Source organism: Erythrolamprus reginae, chromosome 11 (assembly GCF_031021105.1).
Source record: "Erythrolamprus reginae isolate rEryReg1 chromosome 11, rEryReg1.hap1, whole genome shotgun sequence".
Classification (NCBI taxonomy): domain Eukaryota; kingdom Metazoa; phylum Chordata; class Lepidosauria; order Squamata; family Dipsadidae; genus Erythrolamprus; species Erythrolamprus reginae.
In genome coordinates, this window is record NC_091960.1 from 18,184,198 (window position 1) to 18,200,957 (window position 16,760).

General features: G+C 47.5%; 1 protein-coding gene across 1 annotated transcript in view; it reads left to right on the plus strand.

The window, feature by feature from the left end:
- Positions 1-16,760, plus strand: part of CATSPER4 (cation channel sperm associated 4) — a gene marked incomplete at its 3' end in the record, with an annotated part of 64,152 nt that overhangs the window by 23,352 nt on the left and 24,040 nt on the right. The window contains exons 8-12 of the mRNA XM_070764652.1: positions 1,444-1,636; positions 1,975-2,189; positions 9,191-9,353; positions 10,425-10,499; positions 12,650-12,688. Coding sequence (XP_070620753.1) covers positions 1,444-1,636; positions 1,975-2,189; positions 9,191-9,353; positions 10,425-10,499; positions 12,650-12,688 — 685 coding nt within the window. The remainder of the gene's footprint in view (positions 1-1,443; positions 1,637-1,974; positions 2,190-9,190; positions 9,354-10,424; positions 10,500-12,649; positions 12,689-16,760) is intronic.

Here is a 16,760-nt window from a genome sequence, read left to right on the forward strand (position 1 = left end):
CAGATGATGTTGGATAACTATTTATCTGAAGTGGTGTAGGGTTTCCTGCCTAAGCAGGGGGTTGGATTGGAAGACCTCCAAGCTCCCTTCCAACTTTGTTATTCTATTCTACTCTATTCTATTCCTTGTCTTTGTTAGACAAGATATATTTAGTTCCCTTCATCGTTTGCCAACGTATTTAGCCTCCAGGCCTCTTATCATCTTTGTTGCTCTTCTCTGCCGTCTTTCTAGGCTCTCAACTTTGTTTGTTGGTATCGTAGTGATAGATTTTAATTTAAGGGTTTTAAATTAAAACAGCCAATTTAAGAAGCTTTGGAAAACTCAGGCAATCTATTTAGCCTGAAGGAATCAAATGTAACTTTCTTCTCCAATAGAAAGGAGGGTCGTTGTGGCCATAATTACTCTCTCCCATCCTGCCTTATTTCTTGGTCACCAGTCAGAGGTGTGTTTCAGCAGGTTCTGACCAGTTCTGGAGAACCAGTAGAAGAACTTTTTTGTAATTTGGAGAACCAGTAAATATCACCTCTGACTGGCCCCGCCCTCATCTATTTTCTGCCTCCCGAGTCCCAGCTGATTGGAAGAAATGTAGATTTTGCAGTATCCTCCCTCTGCCACGCCCACCAAGCCATGCCCATAGAACCGGTAGTAAAAAAATTAAAACCCACCACTGGGCCACCTCCAGTGAAGGGCTGCAAAAATCTTTTGACATGACAAAACAAACAAACCCCTTTTCATTAATATTTTTGAAAGGATTTGGAAATGATGACCAGTACTATTTATCATTTTGGATTGCTCCCACTGTGGAAGTGGCTTATTTTGTGGGGGTGGCTTGACCGCCATGTGACCAGGTGGCAGTGGCTTGATGATCATGTGACCAGGGTTGGCTTAAATGTCATGTAACTGGCTTAAAGGTGGTCAACTTAACGTCATTCACGTCAAGGGTTTCGGTTACAATTAGGGTGCCTGGCCTCTCCTTGCCTCAAAGAGATACAATTTCCCTTACTATTACTGAACATGCAAAATATTCTGTTTTATTTTATGTATACATGCCATATGTGTACACACATATTACACACAGGCACACAAAAGTATATATTATCCAGTCTATAAACTGTATGTGTATGTACACAAACACACAGCTCTTCTAAAATTATACACATTCAACCTCATTTACTGCAATAGGAAAAACATACCCAGAGCCCAGAAGGGAAAAAAAGGGGGGGGAAATCAAAATTTTTCTTCTGGTTCTGTGTACTTGGCAAAAAAATTTCTACCAGTTCTGCGTACCTGACTGTACCCGTAGGATCCCATTACTGGTCATGTCCCTGTCTATAAAAATAAGGCTGGTCCTGAACCTCGAGGTGGGGGGGGCAAACAAGTGTGACTCAGAACCATATTTCCCAACGGCTCCTTTAATAACTGCATGTCGTCTTTCCTTTGCAGAACAGAAGGCCTGGCCTTGGAGATAGGTGGGGCCCTCTACTTCTTTATTTTCATTACCTTTGGGGCCTTCATCTTTGCAAATCTGCTAGTGGCTGTAGTGACAACCAACTTGGAGCAATCTATGGCTGCGTATCAAGAGGAGAAGCAGTTGAAAACGACTTTCACTTCCCTTGCCGGCCTCACTGGATTTGAAGTGAGTTTGGAATGTCAAGGTTCAGAAGGGAGGTGTACACAAGAACAAGGGGGCACAATCTGAGGTCAGTTGGGGGAAAGATCAGAAGCAATGTGAGAAATTATTTTACTGAAAGAGTAGTAGATGCTTGGAACAAACTTCCAGCAGATGTGGTTGGTAAATCCACAGTAACTGAATTTAAACATGCCTGGGATAAACATATATCCATCCTAAGATAAAATACGGGAAACAGTACAAGGGAAGATTAGATGGACCATGAGTTCTTTTTATGCTGTCAGTCTTCTATGTTTCTATGGTTGAGTCGAGGGGGCTGCCTAACCATCTGAACCTTTGAGCAGGACGGCAATGATGATGACTTCAACACAGCCCAGTCAGAAGCAGTGCATGTAAAGGAAGTCATGCAGGTGACACCAATGCTCCATCACCAGGAGTTGCTCAGCCTTGGCAATTTGGCCAGCTTGAATGAGGGGACTTGTGAAGATCTCTGCCTCGTCCTGGAAGCCATCCACGAGAACTTACAGGAATATCAGATGATCAGGAATCAACTGGACCAGTAAGCCCTACCATTCCTCTGCTTTTTCCACCTTAGACCGGAGGCTCATCTAATGTCACTAGTCGGCAAGTTACAGTACCTACAGCTTAATCGTACCACAATTTGATTGCTACATTGAGATCTGGGTGGAACTTGACATATCATGACCTGTGAATGAAGTAATTATACACTGCTCAAAAAAATAAAGGGAACACTTAAACAACGCAATATAACTCCACGTAAATCAAACTTCTGTGAAATCAAACTGTCCACTTAGGAAGCAACACTGATTGACAATCAATTTCACCCGTTGCTGTGCACATTCAACTTTGTACAGAATGAAGTATTCAATGAGAATATTTCATCCATTCAGATCTAGGATGTGTTCTTTGAGTGTTCCCTTTATTTTTTTGAGCAGTATATTTAGTTAATCACAACATGGTGTTTAGTTTATGTATTAATCCAGATTTGACATTTGATTTTATTTAATATTTTTACCATTAGCCGTCATTAGCGTTCTGGACAGGAAGTTGGGATATGAATTGGAAAAAAATAGTAACTTCCAAATTATATAATTGTACTGGGCACGTAATGTCCTTCCTTCCTTCCTTCCTTCCTTCCTTCCTTCCTTCCTTCCTTCCTTCCTTCCTTCCCTCCCTCCCTCCCTCCCTCCCTCCCTCTTTGCCTAGTACAGTGATAGTGAACCTATGGCATGGATGCCACAGGTGGCACGCAGAGCCATATCTGCTGGCATGAGAGCCATTGCCCTAGCTCAGCTCCAATGTGCATGTGTGTGTCAGCCATTTTTTCTACTGGTTCTGCCTACCTGACCATATCCATAGGAGCTATCACTGGTTCAAAGTTACAACAGCACTGGAACATGCGACTTATGACCATTTTTCAGTTACAACCTTTGCCCCATCCCCAGGATCATTGGATCAAAATTCAGAGGCTTGGCAATTGGTTCATACTTGGGATGGTTACACAATGTCCCAAGGTCATGGGTTCCCCTTTTGCAACTACCTCACAAGCAAAGTCAATGGGGAAGCCAGAATCATTTAATGCCCTGGTTACTAACTTATCAACTGCAATGATTCACTCAATGACTGGGGGTAGAAAAGTTGTAAAAATGGGGCAAAACTCATTTAACCAATGTCTCACTTGCCGACAGAAATGTTGAGGACTACCTGCAGAGGGCAGGATCAACCACCTCTACCATGCTGTTCCCCATTGGGTCCGCAAGCCAACTGCAGTGTCATATCTGAAAGGAAAGGAAGTTTGGGGGCCAACCTCACATGGAGGTGGTGGGTGCAAGAAGTTCCATAGGGCAGGAGCCGGTGGGGCTTGCTACTTGCCGCCACTACCGGAATGATGCGTGCGCATGCATGCACCCCAGTGAGATTTTGCTTCTGCGCATGCGCAGGAAGCAAAATCCCATCAGAGGATGTGTGTGCGTGAGAGATTTTGATGGGTTTTTTTTGCTTCCTGCACCTGCACAGAAGTAAAAAATTGCCGAAATCTCTGGGGTGCATGTGTGTGCATGCCAGCGATGTGGAGCTGTGCACGCAACTCCATTTTCGCTACCGGTACGTAGTGTGGCCCGTACTGGCTAGCAAACCAATACTGGGCAGGAGCAACAGCAGGGAAGGCCCTCTTCCTGGACCCCACCAGCTAGAATAATTGGGCTGGCAGGACCCACGACGTGCCTCCTCTGCCAGCATGAGTGGGAATGGATCCTCTCTTATCTAGTGGGTGAAGGAAGGAGTCCCAGGAAAGTTCAACAAGCATCTGGGCTTGCTCCAAGGAGAACAGGACCACGGCCAGCTCCCTATGTGTATATCCAGGCCAGATCTCCACCGAGCAATCTTATTGTGTTCTTCTTACCATAAACTCCAGTTATCTGTAACACACACTGTATTTCGGACATTAATACATTAGAGAAGGTCTGGTAGTATTTTAAAAGAAGAGTATGCTACTCCTCTGCTTGCAATAAAATAAAATTCCTTATTCCACTAGGCTTGAAAATTTAGGCCTGGATAATCTTGAACTATGTTGTCTAAGTTTAGCACCCAAGTATCTCGGTACACCCATATAACAGCTATGTCCTGCAAGCTGCACTGGCTTCCTATTACTCTCCAGGCACAATTCAAGGTGTTGGTTATTACCTACAAAGCCCTACATGGCTCAGGGCCAGACTATTTACGGGACCGTCTCTTGCCACATACTTCCCAGAGACCTACAAGAGCACACAGAGTTGGCCTCCTCCAGGTCCTGTCAACTAAGCCAGTGTTTTTCAACCACTTTTTGTTGAGGGCGCGAAGAGCAAAAAGTTTCGAGACCGGAAGCTGAGCTTCCTTCTTCGCGCCTTCCAGGTTTTCCGGCAGCTGCAGCACCCCGCCTGGATGGAGCTTCCCTGGCGGTGGCAGCAGGTGAGCTTTGGGGCCTGGCGGATGGGCGCCGGCAGTGGGAGCAGGAGGGCGCTGGCGGCAGCAGCACCGGGCAGTAGCCGTGGGGCAGCAGCTGCGAGCGGTCAGCAACAGCATACACCATGCCGGCAACAGCAGCATCGGGCAGTAGCCGCAGGGCGATGGCACGGCTGTGAGCGTGAGTTCCAGGGCGGAGGCACCGGCGGTGGCTGGATGTGTTGCTGGACGCCATACATGTTAGCGCTGCAGGGCTGGCACTGGCCCACTGTCTGGGCCAGGATGGAGGTGCCAGCCCCGTGCCCATGCCCAGTGCAGTGCCAGCATGTATAGCTTCCAGCAACACGTCCAGCCACCACCAGTGCCTCCATCCTGGAGCTCCCGCTTGCAGCTGACCGCCCTGCCGCCACCCCGCAGCTACTGCCCAATGCCGCTGTTGCTGGCATGAGAGAGAAAGAGAGAGAAAGCAAGAGAGAGAGCAAAAAAGAGAGACACAGAGAGAGAGAGAGCAAGAGAGAGAGAGAGAGAAAGAGAGGGGGGAGAGAAAGAAAGAGAGAGAGAGAGAGAAAGCAAGAGAGAGAGAAAGAGAGAGAAAAGGAGAGGAAGGGAGAGAGAGAAATGAGAGAAAAAAGGGGAGAAAAAAGAGAAATGAGAAAATTATTGAGGCAGAAAATGAGAGGAAAGAGAAACAAAAGAGAGAGATAAGTGACTCTTGATTTAAAGGATATGATAAAAAGGACCCAAAGAATAACAGAGATAAACCCCAGCCCACATCTGTTTTGGGAAATGGTTCAAGAGTGTGTATACACACACACACACAAGGGGGAGAGGAGACAGGGATGGAAAAAGAGAGGAGGGTGTCTTAAGAGTATCATTTTGTGTCATTTTGGTTGGTGGTGTGCCCCAGGATTTTGTAAATGTGTAACCTGGCTTGTGTAACTGAAACCTGGCTGGGCCCGGAGGGAGGAGTTCCTCTCTCTGAAATTTGTCCAGCCGGGTTTCAGATATGGCATCAGCCTCGACCCCAGGGAAGGGGGGGAGGAGTGGCTATTATAGCCAGGGAGAGCCTTGGCCTGCGTATTCTCATTGCTCCAGAGATTGCGGGTTGCGAGTCCCTCCTTGTGAAGTTCGACTTAGGGGCTCAGGTGGGCCTGTTTCTCACATACCTGCCTCCCAGCTGCATGTCACAGGCCCTGCCTGTGCTACTCGAGGAGGTAGCCGGGTTGGCAGTGGAGTTCCCCAGACTTATTGTCTTGGGGGACTTCAACTTGCCGTCACTTGGCGAAACCTCTGGACTGGCACAGGAGTTCATGGCCACCATGACAGCCATGGACGTGACCCAAGTAGTAGAGAGTCCGACTCACGAGGGAGGGCACGCACCCGACATGGTAGTCCTCTCTGAACAATTGAGTAATGGTCTGAGACTAAGGGGCTTAGAAGTATTGCCTTTGTCATGGTCGGACCAATTTCTACTGCGGCTTGACTTCCTGGCTCCAATCCTTCCCCGCAGTGAGGCGGAACTGATTAGGTTGTTCCACCCCAGATGCCTGATGGATCCAGAAGGTTTTCAGAAGGCGCTTGGGGTTATTCCAGATACACTCATCCACAGCTCGGCAGAGTCTCTGGCTGAGGCCTGGAACAAGGCTGCAGCAGAGGCTCTGGACCGAATTGCGCTGTTGCGACCTCTCCGTGGCGCTAGACCCCATAGAGCTCCATGGTTCAATGAGGCGCTCCGGGAGTTGAAACACCAGAAGAGACATCTAGAGAAGTGTTGGAGGAAGAGTAAGTCCGAATCCGATCGAACACTTGTAAGAGCTCACATTAAGACTTACAAAGTGGCGCTCAAGGCGGCAAGATGCGCGTATCATACCACCTTGATTGCATCAGCGGAATCCCCCCGGCCACTCTGTTTAAGGTGACCCGCTCCCTTCTTAACCAGGGGGGAGTTGGGGAGCCCTTGCAGAGTAGTGCCGAGGATTTTAACACATTTTTCGCTGATAAAATCGCTTGGATCCGGGCGGACTTCGACTCCAATTTGATAACAGAGTCGACTGACAATGAGTCAGTCGAGGTGACTGGGGCACATACTTGTCCACCTGTCTGGGAAGAGTTTGATCTGGTGACACCTGATGAAGTGGACAAGGCCATTGGAGCTGTGAGTTCTGCCACCTGCTTACTGGATCCGTGTCCCTCCTGGCTGGTTTCGGCCAGCAGGGAGGTGACACGGAGATGGGTCCAGGAGATTGTCAACGCCTCCTTGGGGAGGCGGTTCTTTCCGGCTCCTTATAAGGGGGCACTTGTGCGCCCCCTCCTCAAAAAGCCTTCCCTGGACCCAGCCGTGCTTAATAACTACGGTCCAGTCTCCAACCTTCCCTTTATGGGGAAAGTTGTCGAGAAGGTGGTGCCACTCCAACTCCAGCGGTTCTTGGAAGAAGCCGATTATCTAGATCCCCAGCAGTCTGGATTCAGGCCCGGCTTCAGCACGGAAACTGCTTTGGTCGCGTTGATGGATGATCTCTGGCAGGCCCGGGACAGGGGCTTGTCTTCTGTCCTGGTGCTTCTTGACCTCTCAGCGGCTTTCGATACCATCGACCATGGTATCCTTCTGCGCCGGCTGGAGGGGTTGGGAGTGGGAGGCACTGTTCTTCAGTGGTTCTCCTCCTACCTCTCCAGTCAGTCGCAGTCGGGGTTAGTGGGGGGTTAGAGGTCGACCTCTAGATTTCTCCGTTGTGGGGTGCCTCAGGGGTCGGTCCTTCCCCCCCTGCTATTTAATATCTACATGAAACCGCTGGGTGAGATCATCCAAGGGCATGGGGTGATGTATCATCAATATGCGGATGATACCCAGTTGTACATCTCCACCCCATGTCCAGTCAATGAAGCAGTGGAAGTGATGTGCCGGTGCCTGGAGGCTGTTGGGGTCTGGTTGGGTGTCAACAAGCTCAAACTCAATCCAGACAAGACGGAGTGGCTGTGGGTTTTGCCTTCCAAGGACAATTCCATCTGTCCATCCATTACCCTGGGGGGGGGATTATTGACCCCCTCAGAGAGGGTTCGCAACTTGGGCGTCCTCCTTTATCCACAGCTAACATTGGAACACCAGCTTTCGGCTGTGGCGAGGAGGGCGTTTGCCCAGGCTCGCCTGGTGCACCAGTTGCGGCCCTATTTGGACAGGGAGTCATTGCTCACAGTCGCTCATGCCCTTATCACCTCGAGGTTCGACTACTGCAACGCTCTCTACATGGGGTTACCTTTGAAAAGTGTTCGGAAACTTCAGATCGTGCAGAATGCGGCCGCGAGAGCTATCGTGGGGCTTCCTAGATTCGCCCATGTTTCTACAACACTCCATGGCCTGCACTGGCTGCCGATCGGTTTCCAGTCACAATTCAAAGTGTTGGTAATGACCTTTAAAGCCCTTCATGGCATTGGACCAGAGTACCTCCGGAACCGCCTTCTACCACACGAATCCCAGCGGCTGATAAGGTCCCACAGAGTTGGCCTTCTCCGGGTTCCATTGACCAAACAATGTCGTTTGGCGGGCCCCAGGGGAAGAGCCTTCTCTGTGGCGGCCCCAGCCCTCCGGAATCAACTCCCCCCGGAGATTAGAACGGCCCCCACCCTCCTTGTCTTTCGCAAGCTCCTTAAAATCCACCTCTGTCGTCAGGCATGGGGGAATTGAAATTTTTCCCTTCCCCCTAGGCTTATAGAATTTATACATGGTATGCTTGCTTGTATGATTGGTCTCTTAAATTGGGGTTTTTTAGATTATTTTTTAATATTAGATTTGTTTACATTGTCTTCTTTATTGTTGTTAGCCGCCCCGAGTCTTCGGAGAGAGGCGGCATACAAATCTAATAAATAAATGTAAAAAATGTGCCGCGGTTCAAAAAAGGTTGAAAATCACTGGACTAAGCAATGCAGGTTGGCAGGACCACGGGGGAGGGCCTTCTCTGTTGCCACCCCGGCTCTATGGAATCAATTCCGCCGCCCCCCCGAGGTCCATACTGCTCCCACCCTACTGGCTTTCCTTAAGGCCATGAAGACCTGGCTATGCTTCCAGGCCAGGGAGGGGCCATGAATCAATAACCATCATGGCCATATTGTATGAATGTCATGTATGCATGTTGACAGGTTGGTTTATTATGGCTTTTAATTAATGGTTTTATAGTTTAGATTCCATATTTGACTTCTTTTTATTGTTTTTGTAATTTATGCTGTTGTAAGCCACCCGGAGTCCTTTGGGATTGGGCAGCCTCGAAGTTTAAATAAGTAAGTAAGTAAGTAAGTAAGTAAGTAAGTAAGTAAGTAAGTAAGTAAGTAAGTAAGTAAGTAAGTAAGTAAATAAGTAAATAAATAAATAAATAAGCAAGCAAGCAAATAAATAAATGAGTAAATTAAGTAAATAGATAAATAAGTAAATAAATAAATAAACAAGCAAGCAAGCGAATGAACAAATGAATGAATGAGGTTGTCTACTATAGACCTGTAAGTATACTGTATTTTACAATGTAGAAGCACTGCTCAGTGTTCCACGTTACTTGGTGCCAAAGTAAATAATCCCCCCGTTAATTGGATGTTTGGACTTTTGACTCTCCACAGAATAGTCGAGGAGGTGAGGGCCCTCAAATTCAATGTTGAACACGAGCAGGAGATTGTTCTACGGAACATCCGTGGGGTAAATATTTCAGAAACCATGATGGCCAACAACACCATTCATGCAAAAACCGGTGATGTTCTCTCGACGCTGATAAACCTGCAGAAGGTACTGTTTCAGCCCTGTGTCTTAAATTAGAATGTTGGGGTGGGGGTGGGGGCAAGGACAGATAGTCCTTGACTTACGACCACAATTGAGCCCAACATTTCTGTTGTTAAGTAAGATATCTGTTAAGTGAGTTATGCCCTATTTTAGGACTGCTCCTGCCACCATTGTCCACTGAATCACTGCAGTTGATAAGTTAGTAACCCGGTTGTTAAGTGAATTTGGCTTCTCCATTGACTTTGAGGTCACAAAAAGCAATCACACTGCAACTGTCATAAATATGAGGCAGTTGCCAAGCATTTGAATTTTGATCACAAAGGAATGCATGCCACCCAACCTGTAGGTCGTATCCCTTGAGCACAAGCGTTTTTTTATTTTGTAATTTCATCCAACCTTTGATCCATTGTAAAGCACATGCCTGATAATTAAGTTCCCAGTCTGGGAATCCAAATCCACCTTGTTTTTTATTGTCTTGTAAATATTTTAATCTTATTCTAACTTTTTCCCCAGCTCATACAAATTTCTTAATTATTTTATTTAAAGAGTCAAAATATTTTTGATCTAATTTTATTGGAATAGTTTGGAACAGATATAAGAACTTTGATCATATGAGCATGGGGAATCAGTGATGGGTTGCTACCAGTTTACCCCAGGTTGAGCAAATCATTAGTGGTACTGGCCGGAGGCTCCACCCACCCACCCAGGCGTCATCATAGACAATCTGCACATGTACAGAAGTGCTGTGTGCAAACAAAGCATGCGTACACATTCACAGTTCCGAACCGGTAAGTGAAACCCACTACTGATGGGGATGCTGCAAAAGTCATTAACTGTGAAAAACAGTCATAACTCCCCTTTTTCAGTGACTTTAAATGGTCACTAAGTGAACTGCACTAAGCCAAGGGCCACCTGTATACAATATACAAGCTGTTGTTTCTAGGAGCTCAAAATGTTGTGTGAACACAACCACTGTGAGTTCAGAATAAAATGCAATTATACTTTTCATGTATGTATAACCTGTATCATCCTGGATTTCCTGCTCATCTTTTTTTCATGGGTGTCTTTCTTGGACAGGCACACTTAATCGATCGAGAGTACCAGAAAGGAGAAGTAAAATCAGCAGCTATGAGAGCCTTGCGACAGGCTGCAGTGAGTAGAAGGGTGGGCTTGGGTGTCAGTTTACATTAATGTAGGCCAAGGGTAGGATAAGTTGGCTCTTCTATGACATTATTATTACTATTACTATTACTATTACTATTACTATTACTATTACTATTATTATTATTATTATTATTATTATTATTATTAATTGGATTTGTATGCCGCCCCTCTCCGCAGACTCGGGGCGGACTGTGGACTTCAACCCCCAAAATTCCTGAGCTAGCATGATTGGCTCAGGAATTCTGGGAGTTGAAGTCCACAAGTCATAGAAGAGCCAACTTTGCCTACCCCTGATGTAGGCTATGTGCTAGGTGTGTGTCAGTGGGGTGGTGATAAGAGCTCTCTAATTCTATAATGACTCTGTATTTAAGTTGCGAAAGCAATGATGAAATGCCTTTTGGTACCTGGTGGCTATACCTTAATTTTTGGGGAGAAGGAGAGCCATGGACATGACAGAAGAGGTCCAATATTTGAGAGGCTGCCACAGAGAGGAAATGGTCAAGTTATTTACCAGGACACCTAAAGGTCAAACAAGGAATAATGGATGGAAACTGATCAAGGAGAGATTCAAAACCAGAAATAAGGAGAAAATTTCTGACAGTGAGAGCCACCAGCCAATGGAACATTTTGATTTGGAAGTTGTGTGAGCTTTATCATTGGAGGCTTTCAAGAAGAGACTGGACTGCCATCTGTCAGAAATTGTGTAGGGTCTCCTGCTTGGGTGGGGGTTGGACTAGATGATTTACAATACCCCTTCCAACTCTGTTAATCTGTTAATCTCCTGAGGGACAACTCATGTCACTTGTTATCATCCCATCCCATCAATTCATTCATTCATTCATTCATTCATTCATTCATTCATTCATTCATTCATTCATTCATTCATTCATAGTTCTATAGCTTCCCAATTGAGTCAAATGACTCTGAGTAGCTCACAACACACAAGATATACACATGCAAAACAGTATATGTAGTTCTTTGCTCAATAGTAGTAACCGTGAGAGGGATATTGGACTCCTAGTGGACAATCATTTAAATATGAGCCAGCAGTGTGCTTCAGCTGCCAAAAAAGCCAACACAGTTTTAGGCTGCATTAACAAAGAAATAGAATCAAGATCACATGAAATGTTTTTTCACATACACACTACACACAGTGCAGTGATGCATGCTCCCACCACCCAACAACATTCAAACCCCTCAACCAAAATGAGGGTGTACCTTGTTTATAGAATTTTAAACGAAGAACATTACAATATTTACAAATTATAGAGTGATTCCAATTTACCTTGGTCTCCAATTCTACTAACCATATAACCTCCAACCCTGTCCCATTGTCCCATCAGTTCCTGCACTTTATTTTCATTAATCATGTTCATCTTTATATCCATAATTTCAAACTGAATGTGAAATGTTAATACCATTTTATAATGCCTTAGTAAGGCTACACTTGGAATACTGCATTCAGTTTTGGTCACCAGGGTGTAAAAAAGAAGTTGAGACTCTGGAAAGAGTGCAGAGAGGAGCAACAAAGATGATTAGGGGACTGGAAGCTAAAACATATAAAACAACGGTTGCTGGAACTGGGTACGTCACAAATAGACCTCCGTGGAACTTACTTCATACTTCCTACGCTCTGAGTCTTTGGAGAGGGATGGCATACAAATCTACTAAATAATAATAATAATAATAATAATAATAATAATAATAATAATAATAATAATAATAAATGGTTAATAGAGGGAGCATGCAGAAGTGCACTGACATGCCTATCGTCCCTGTCATTGTACTTTTATTCTCTTCTTGTTCTTGCTTTTCTTTGACAAATTTTAATAAGCAAATAAAATGTCTATCCTGATGAAAAGAAGGACTAGGGGAGACATGATAGCAGTGTTCCAATATCTCAGGGGCTGCCACAAAGAAGAAGGAGTCAGGTCTATTCTCCAAAGCACCTGAGGGTAGAACAAGAAGCAATGGGTGGAAACTAAACAAGGAGAGAAGTAACTTAGAACGAAGGAGAAATTTCCTGACAATTAGAACAATTAACCAGTGAGGAACAACTTGCCTCCAGACGTTGTGAATGCTCCAACACTGGAAGGTTTTTTTTAAATTCTCTGGTTTTGTGTTCTCAGACCCCGGAGCTGGATGAACCTGAAATATTAGCCCGCCGACAAACTTTGGTAAGAATATTGGACTGATTTTTGGACTATTTCTGCCTTTTTTCCTATTGGTCAGCAAAAAGCCCAATGAAACAGCAGATTAGAAGCTGTCCATTTTTCTACATTCAAAGCAGACATGTCAGACATGAAAGTCCAGGCCAGAAAAAAGTTCAATTAACCTGATGCATTGCTAAAGGCCTACATTCAAGAATCTTCTTAAAAGTCAACATCTGGTTATAATTAATTACCAGTGACAGAGGGGCAGAATATTCTGGTCTTGCTGGGGAGAGGTAGATATGGCGGGAGTCACGGGGCTAGCCGTTCTGGAGGAAGAAGGGATCGCTGCCTAAAAGCGATCCCCTGTTCCGGTCCTGTGAGCTCAACCCGGGGTACTGGTGACAAGTGTAATCTGGGCCCTGGGCTCAGGCTGCTGCTCCTCAATGCCAGATCAGTATTAAACAAAGCTCTCCTTATCCGGGATTTGATCCTGGATGAGGAGGCCGATCTGGCATGTGTGACCGAAACCTGGCTGGGCCCAGAGGGAGGAGTTCCTCTCTCGGAAATATGCCCAGCTGGGTTTCAGGTATGGCATCAGCCGCGACCCCAGGGAAGGGGGGAGGAGTGGCTATTATAGCTAAGGAGAACCTTTGCCTGCGTGGACTCGTTGCCCCTGAGATTGCGGGTTGTGAGTCCCTCCTTGTGAAGTTGGACTTAGGGGTTCAGGTGGGCTTGTTACTCATGTACCTGCCTCCCAGCTGCGTGTCAACAGCCCTGCCTGTGCTGCTTGAGGAGGTGGCCGGGCTGGCGGTGGAGTTCCCCGGACTTATTGTCCTGGGGGACTTCAATCTACCGTCACTCGGCAGTTCCTCTGGACTGGCACAGGAGTTCATGGCCACCATGACAACCATGGACCTGACCCAAGTAGTTTAGGGTCCGACTCACGAGGGGGGACACACACCTGACATGGTATTCCTCTCGGAGCAATTGAGTAATGATCTAATTGTCATGGTCAGACCATTTTCTACTGCGGCTTGATTTCCTGGCTCCAATCCTCCCCCGCAGAGAGGCAGAACCAATTAGGTTGTTCCGCCCCAGATGCCTGATGGATCCAGAGGGTTTTCAGAGGGCGCTTGGGGTTCTATCAGATTCACTTGTCCAGTGAAGTCTCTGGCGGAGTCTCTGGCTGAGGCCTGGAATTGCTTTGGTCGCGTTGATGGATGATCTCTGGCGGACCCGGGACAGGGGCTTGTCCTCTGTCCTGGTGCTTCTTGACCTCTCAGCGGCTTTCGATACCATCGACCATGGTATCCTTCTGTGCCAGCTGGAGGGGTTGGGAGTGGGAGGCACTGTTCTTCAGTGGTTCTCCTCCTACCTCTCCGGTCGGTCGCAGTCGGTGTTAGTGGGGGGGTCAGAGGTCGAACTCTAAATTTCTCCCTTGTGGGGTGTCTCAGGGGTTGGTCCTCTCCCCCCTGCTATTTAATATCTACATGAAACCGCTGGGTGAGATCATCCAAGGGCATGGGGTGAGGTATCATCAATATGCGGATGATACCCAGTTGTACATCTCCACCCCATGTCCAGTCAACGAAGCAGTGGAAGTGATGTGCCTGGAGGCTGTTGAGGACTGGATGGGTGTCAACAAGCTCAAACTCAATCCAGACAAGACGGAGTGGCTGTGGGTTTTGCCTCCCAAGGACAATTCCATCTGTCCATCCATTACCCTGGGGGGGGGGAATAATTGACCCCCTCAGAGAGGGTTCGCAACTTGGGCGTCCTCCTCGGTCCACAGCTAACATTGGAACACCAGCTTTCGGCTGTGGCGAGGGGGGCGTTTGCCCAGGCTCGCCTGGTGCACCAGTTGCGGCCCTATTTGGACAGGGAGTCATTGCTCACAGTCGCTCATGCCCTTATCACCTCGAGGTTCGACTACTGCAACGCTCTCTACATGGGGTTACCTTTGAAAAGTGTTCGGAAACTTCAGATCGTGCAGAATGCGGCCGCGAGAGCTATCGTGGGGCTTCCTAGATTCGCCCATGTTTCTACAACACTCCATGGCCTGCACTGGCTGCCGATCGGTTTCCAGTCACAATTCAAAGTGTTGGTAATGACCTTTAAAGCCCTTCATGGCATTGGACCAGAGTACCTCCGGAACCGCCTTCTACCACACGAATCCCAGCGGCTGATAAGGTCCCACAGAGTTGGCCTTCTCCGGGTCCCATTGACCAAACAATGTCGTTTGGCGGGCCCCAGGGGAAGAGCCTTCTCTGTGGCGGCCCCGGCCCTCTGGAGATTAGAATGGTCCCCACCCTCCTTGCCTTTCGCAAGTTACTCAAGACCCACCTATATTGCCAGGTATGGGGGAATTAAGACATCTCCCCCAGGCTTTCTTATATTTTATGTTTGGTAATACATTAGAGAAGGTCTGGTAGTATTTTAAAAGAAGAGTATGCTACTCCTCTGCTTGCAATAAAATAAAATTCCTTATTCCACTAGGCTTGAAAATTTAGGCCTGGATAATCTTGAACTATGTTGTCTAAGTTTAGCACCCAAGTATCTCGGTACACCCATATAACAGCTATGTCCTGCAAGCTGCACTGGCTTCCTATTACTCTCCAGGCACAATTCAAGGTGTTGGTTATTACCTACAAAGCCCTACATGGCTCAGGGCCAGACTATTTACGGGACCGTCTCTTGCCACATACTTCCCAGAGACCTACAAGAGCACACAGAGTTGGCCTCCTCCAGGTCCTGTCAACTAAGCCAGTGTTTTTCAACCACTTTTTGTTGAGGGCGCGAAGAGCAAAAAGTTTCGAGACCGGAAGCTGAGCTTCCTTCTTCGCGCCTTCCAGGTTTTCCGGCAGCTGCAGCACCCCGCCTGGATGGAGCTTCCCTGGCGGTGGCAGCAGGTGAGCTTTGGGGCCTGGCGGATGGGCGCCGGCAGTGGGAGCAGGAGGGCGCTGGCGGCAGCAGCACCGGGCAGTAGCCGTGGGGCAGCAGCTGCGAGCGGTCAGCAACAGCATACACCATGCCGGCAACAGCAGCATCGGGCAGTAGCCGCAGGGCGATGGCACGGCTGTGAGCGTGAGTTCCAGGGCGGAGGCACCGGCGGTGGCTGGATGTGTTGCTGGACGCCATACATGTTAGCGCTGCAGGGCTGGCACTGGCCCACTGTCTGGGCCAGGATGGAGGTGCCAGCCCCGTGCCCATGCCCAGTGCAGTGCCAGCATGTATAGCTTCCAGCAACACGTCCAGCCACCACCAGTGCCTCCATCCTGGAGCTCCCGCTTGCAGCTGACCGCCCTGCCGCCACCCCGCAGCTACTGCCCAATGCCGCTGTTGCTGGCATGAGAGAGAAAGAGAGAGAAAGCAAGAGAGAGAGCAAAAAAGAGAGACACAGAGAGAGAGAGAGCAAGAGAGAGAGAGAGAGAAAGAGAGGGGGGAGAGAAAGAAAGAGAGAGAGAGAGAGAAAGCAAGAGAGAGAGAAAGAGAGAGAAAAGGAGAGGAAGGGAGAGAGAGAAATGAGAGAAAAAAGGGGAGAAAAAAGAGAAATGAGAAAATTATTGAGGCAGAAAATGAGAGGAAAGAGAAACAAAAGAGAGAGATAAGTGACTCTTGATTTAAAGGATATGATAAAAAGGACCCAAAGAATAACAGAGATAAACCCCAGCCCACATCTGTTTTGGGAAATGGTTCAAGAGTGTGTATACACACACACACACAAGGGGGAGAGGAGACAGGGATGGAAAAAGAGAGGAGGGTGTCTTAAGAGTATCATTTTGTGTCATTTTGGTTGGTGGTGTGCCCCAGGATTTTGTAAATGTGTAACCTGGCTTGTGTAACTGAAACCTGGCTGGGCCCGGAGGGAGGAGTTCCTCTCTCTGAAATTTGTCCAGCCGGGTTTCAGATATGGCATCAGCCTCGACCCCAGGGAAGGGGGGGAGGAGTGGCTATTATAGCCAGGGAGAGCCTTGGCCTGCGTATTCTCATTGCTCCAGAGATTGCGGGTTGCGAGTCCCTCCTTGTGAAGTTCGACTTAGGGGCTCAGGTGGGCCTGTTTCTCACATACCTGCCTCCCAGCTGCATGTCACAGGCC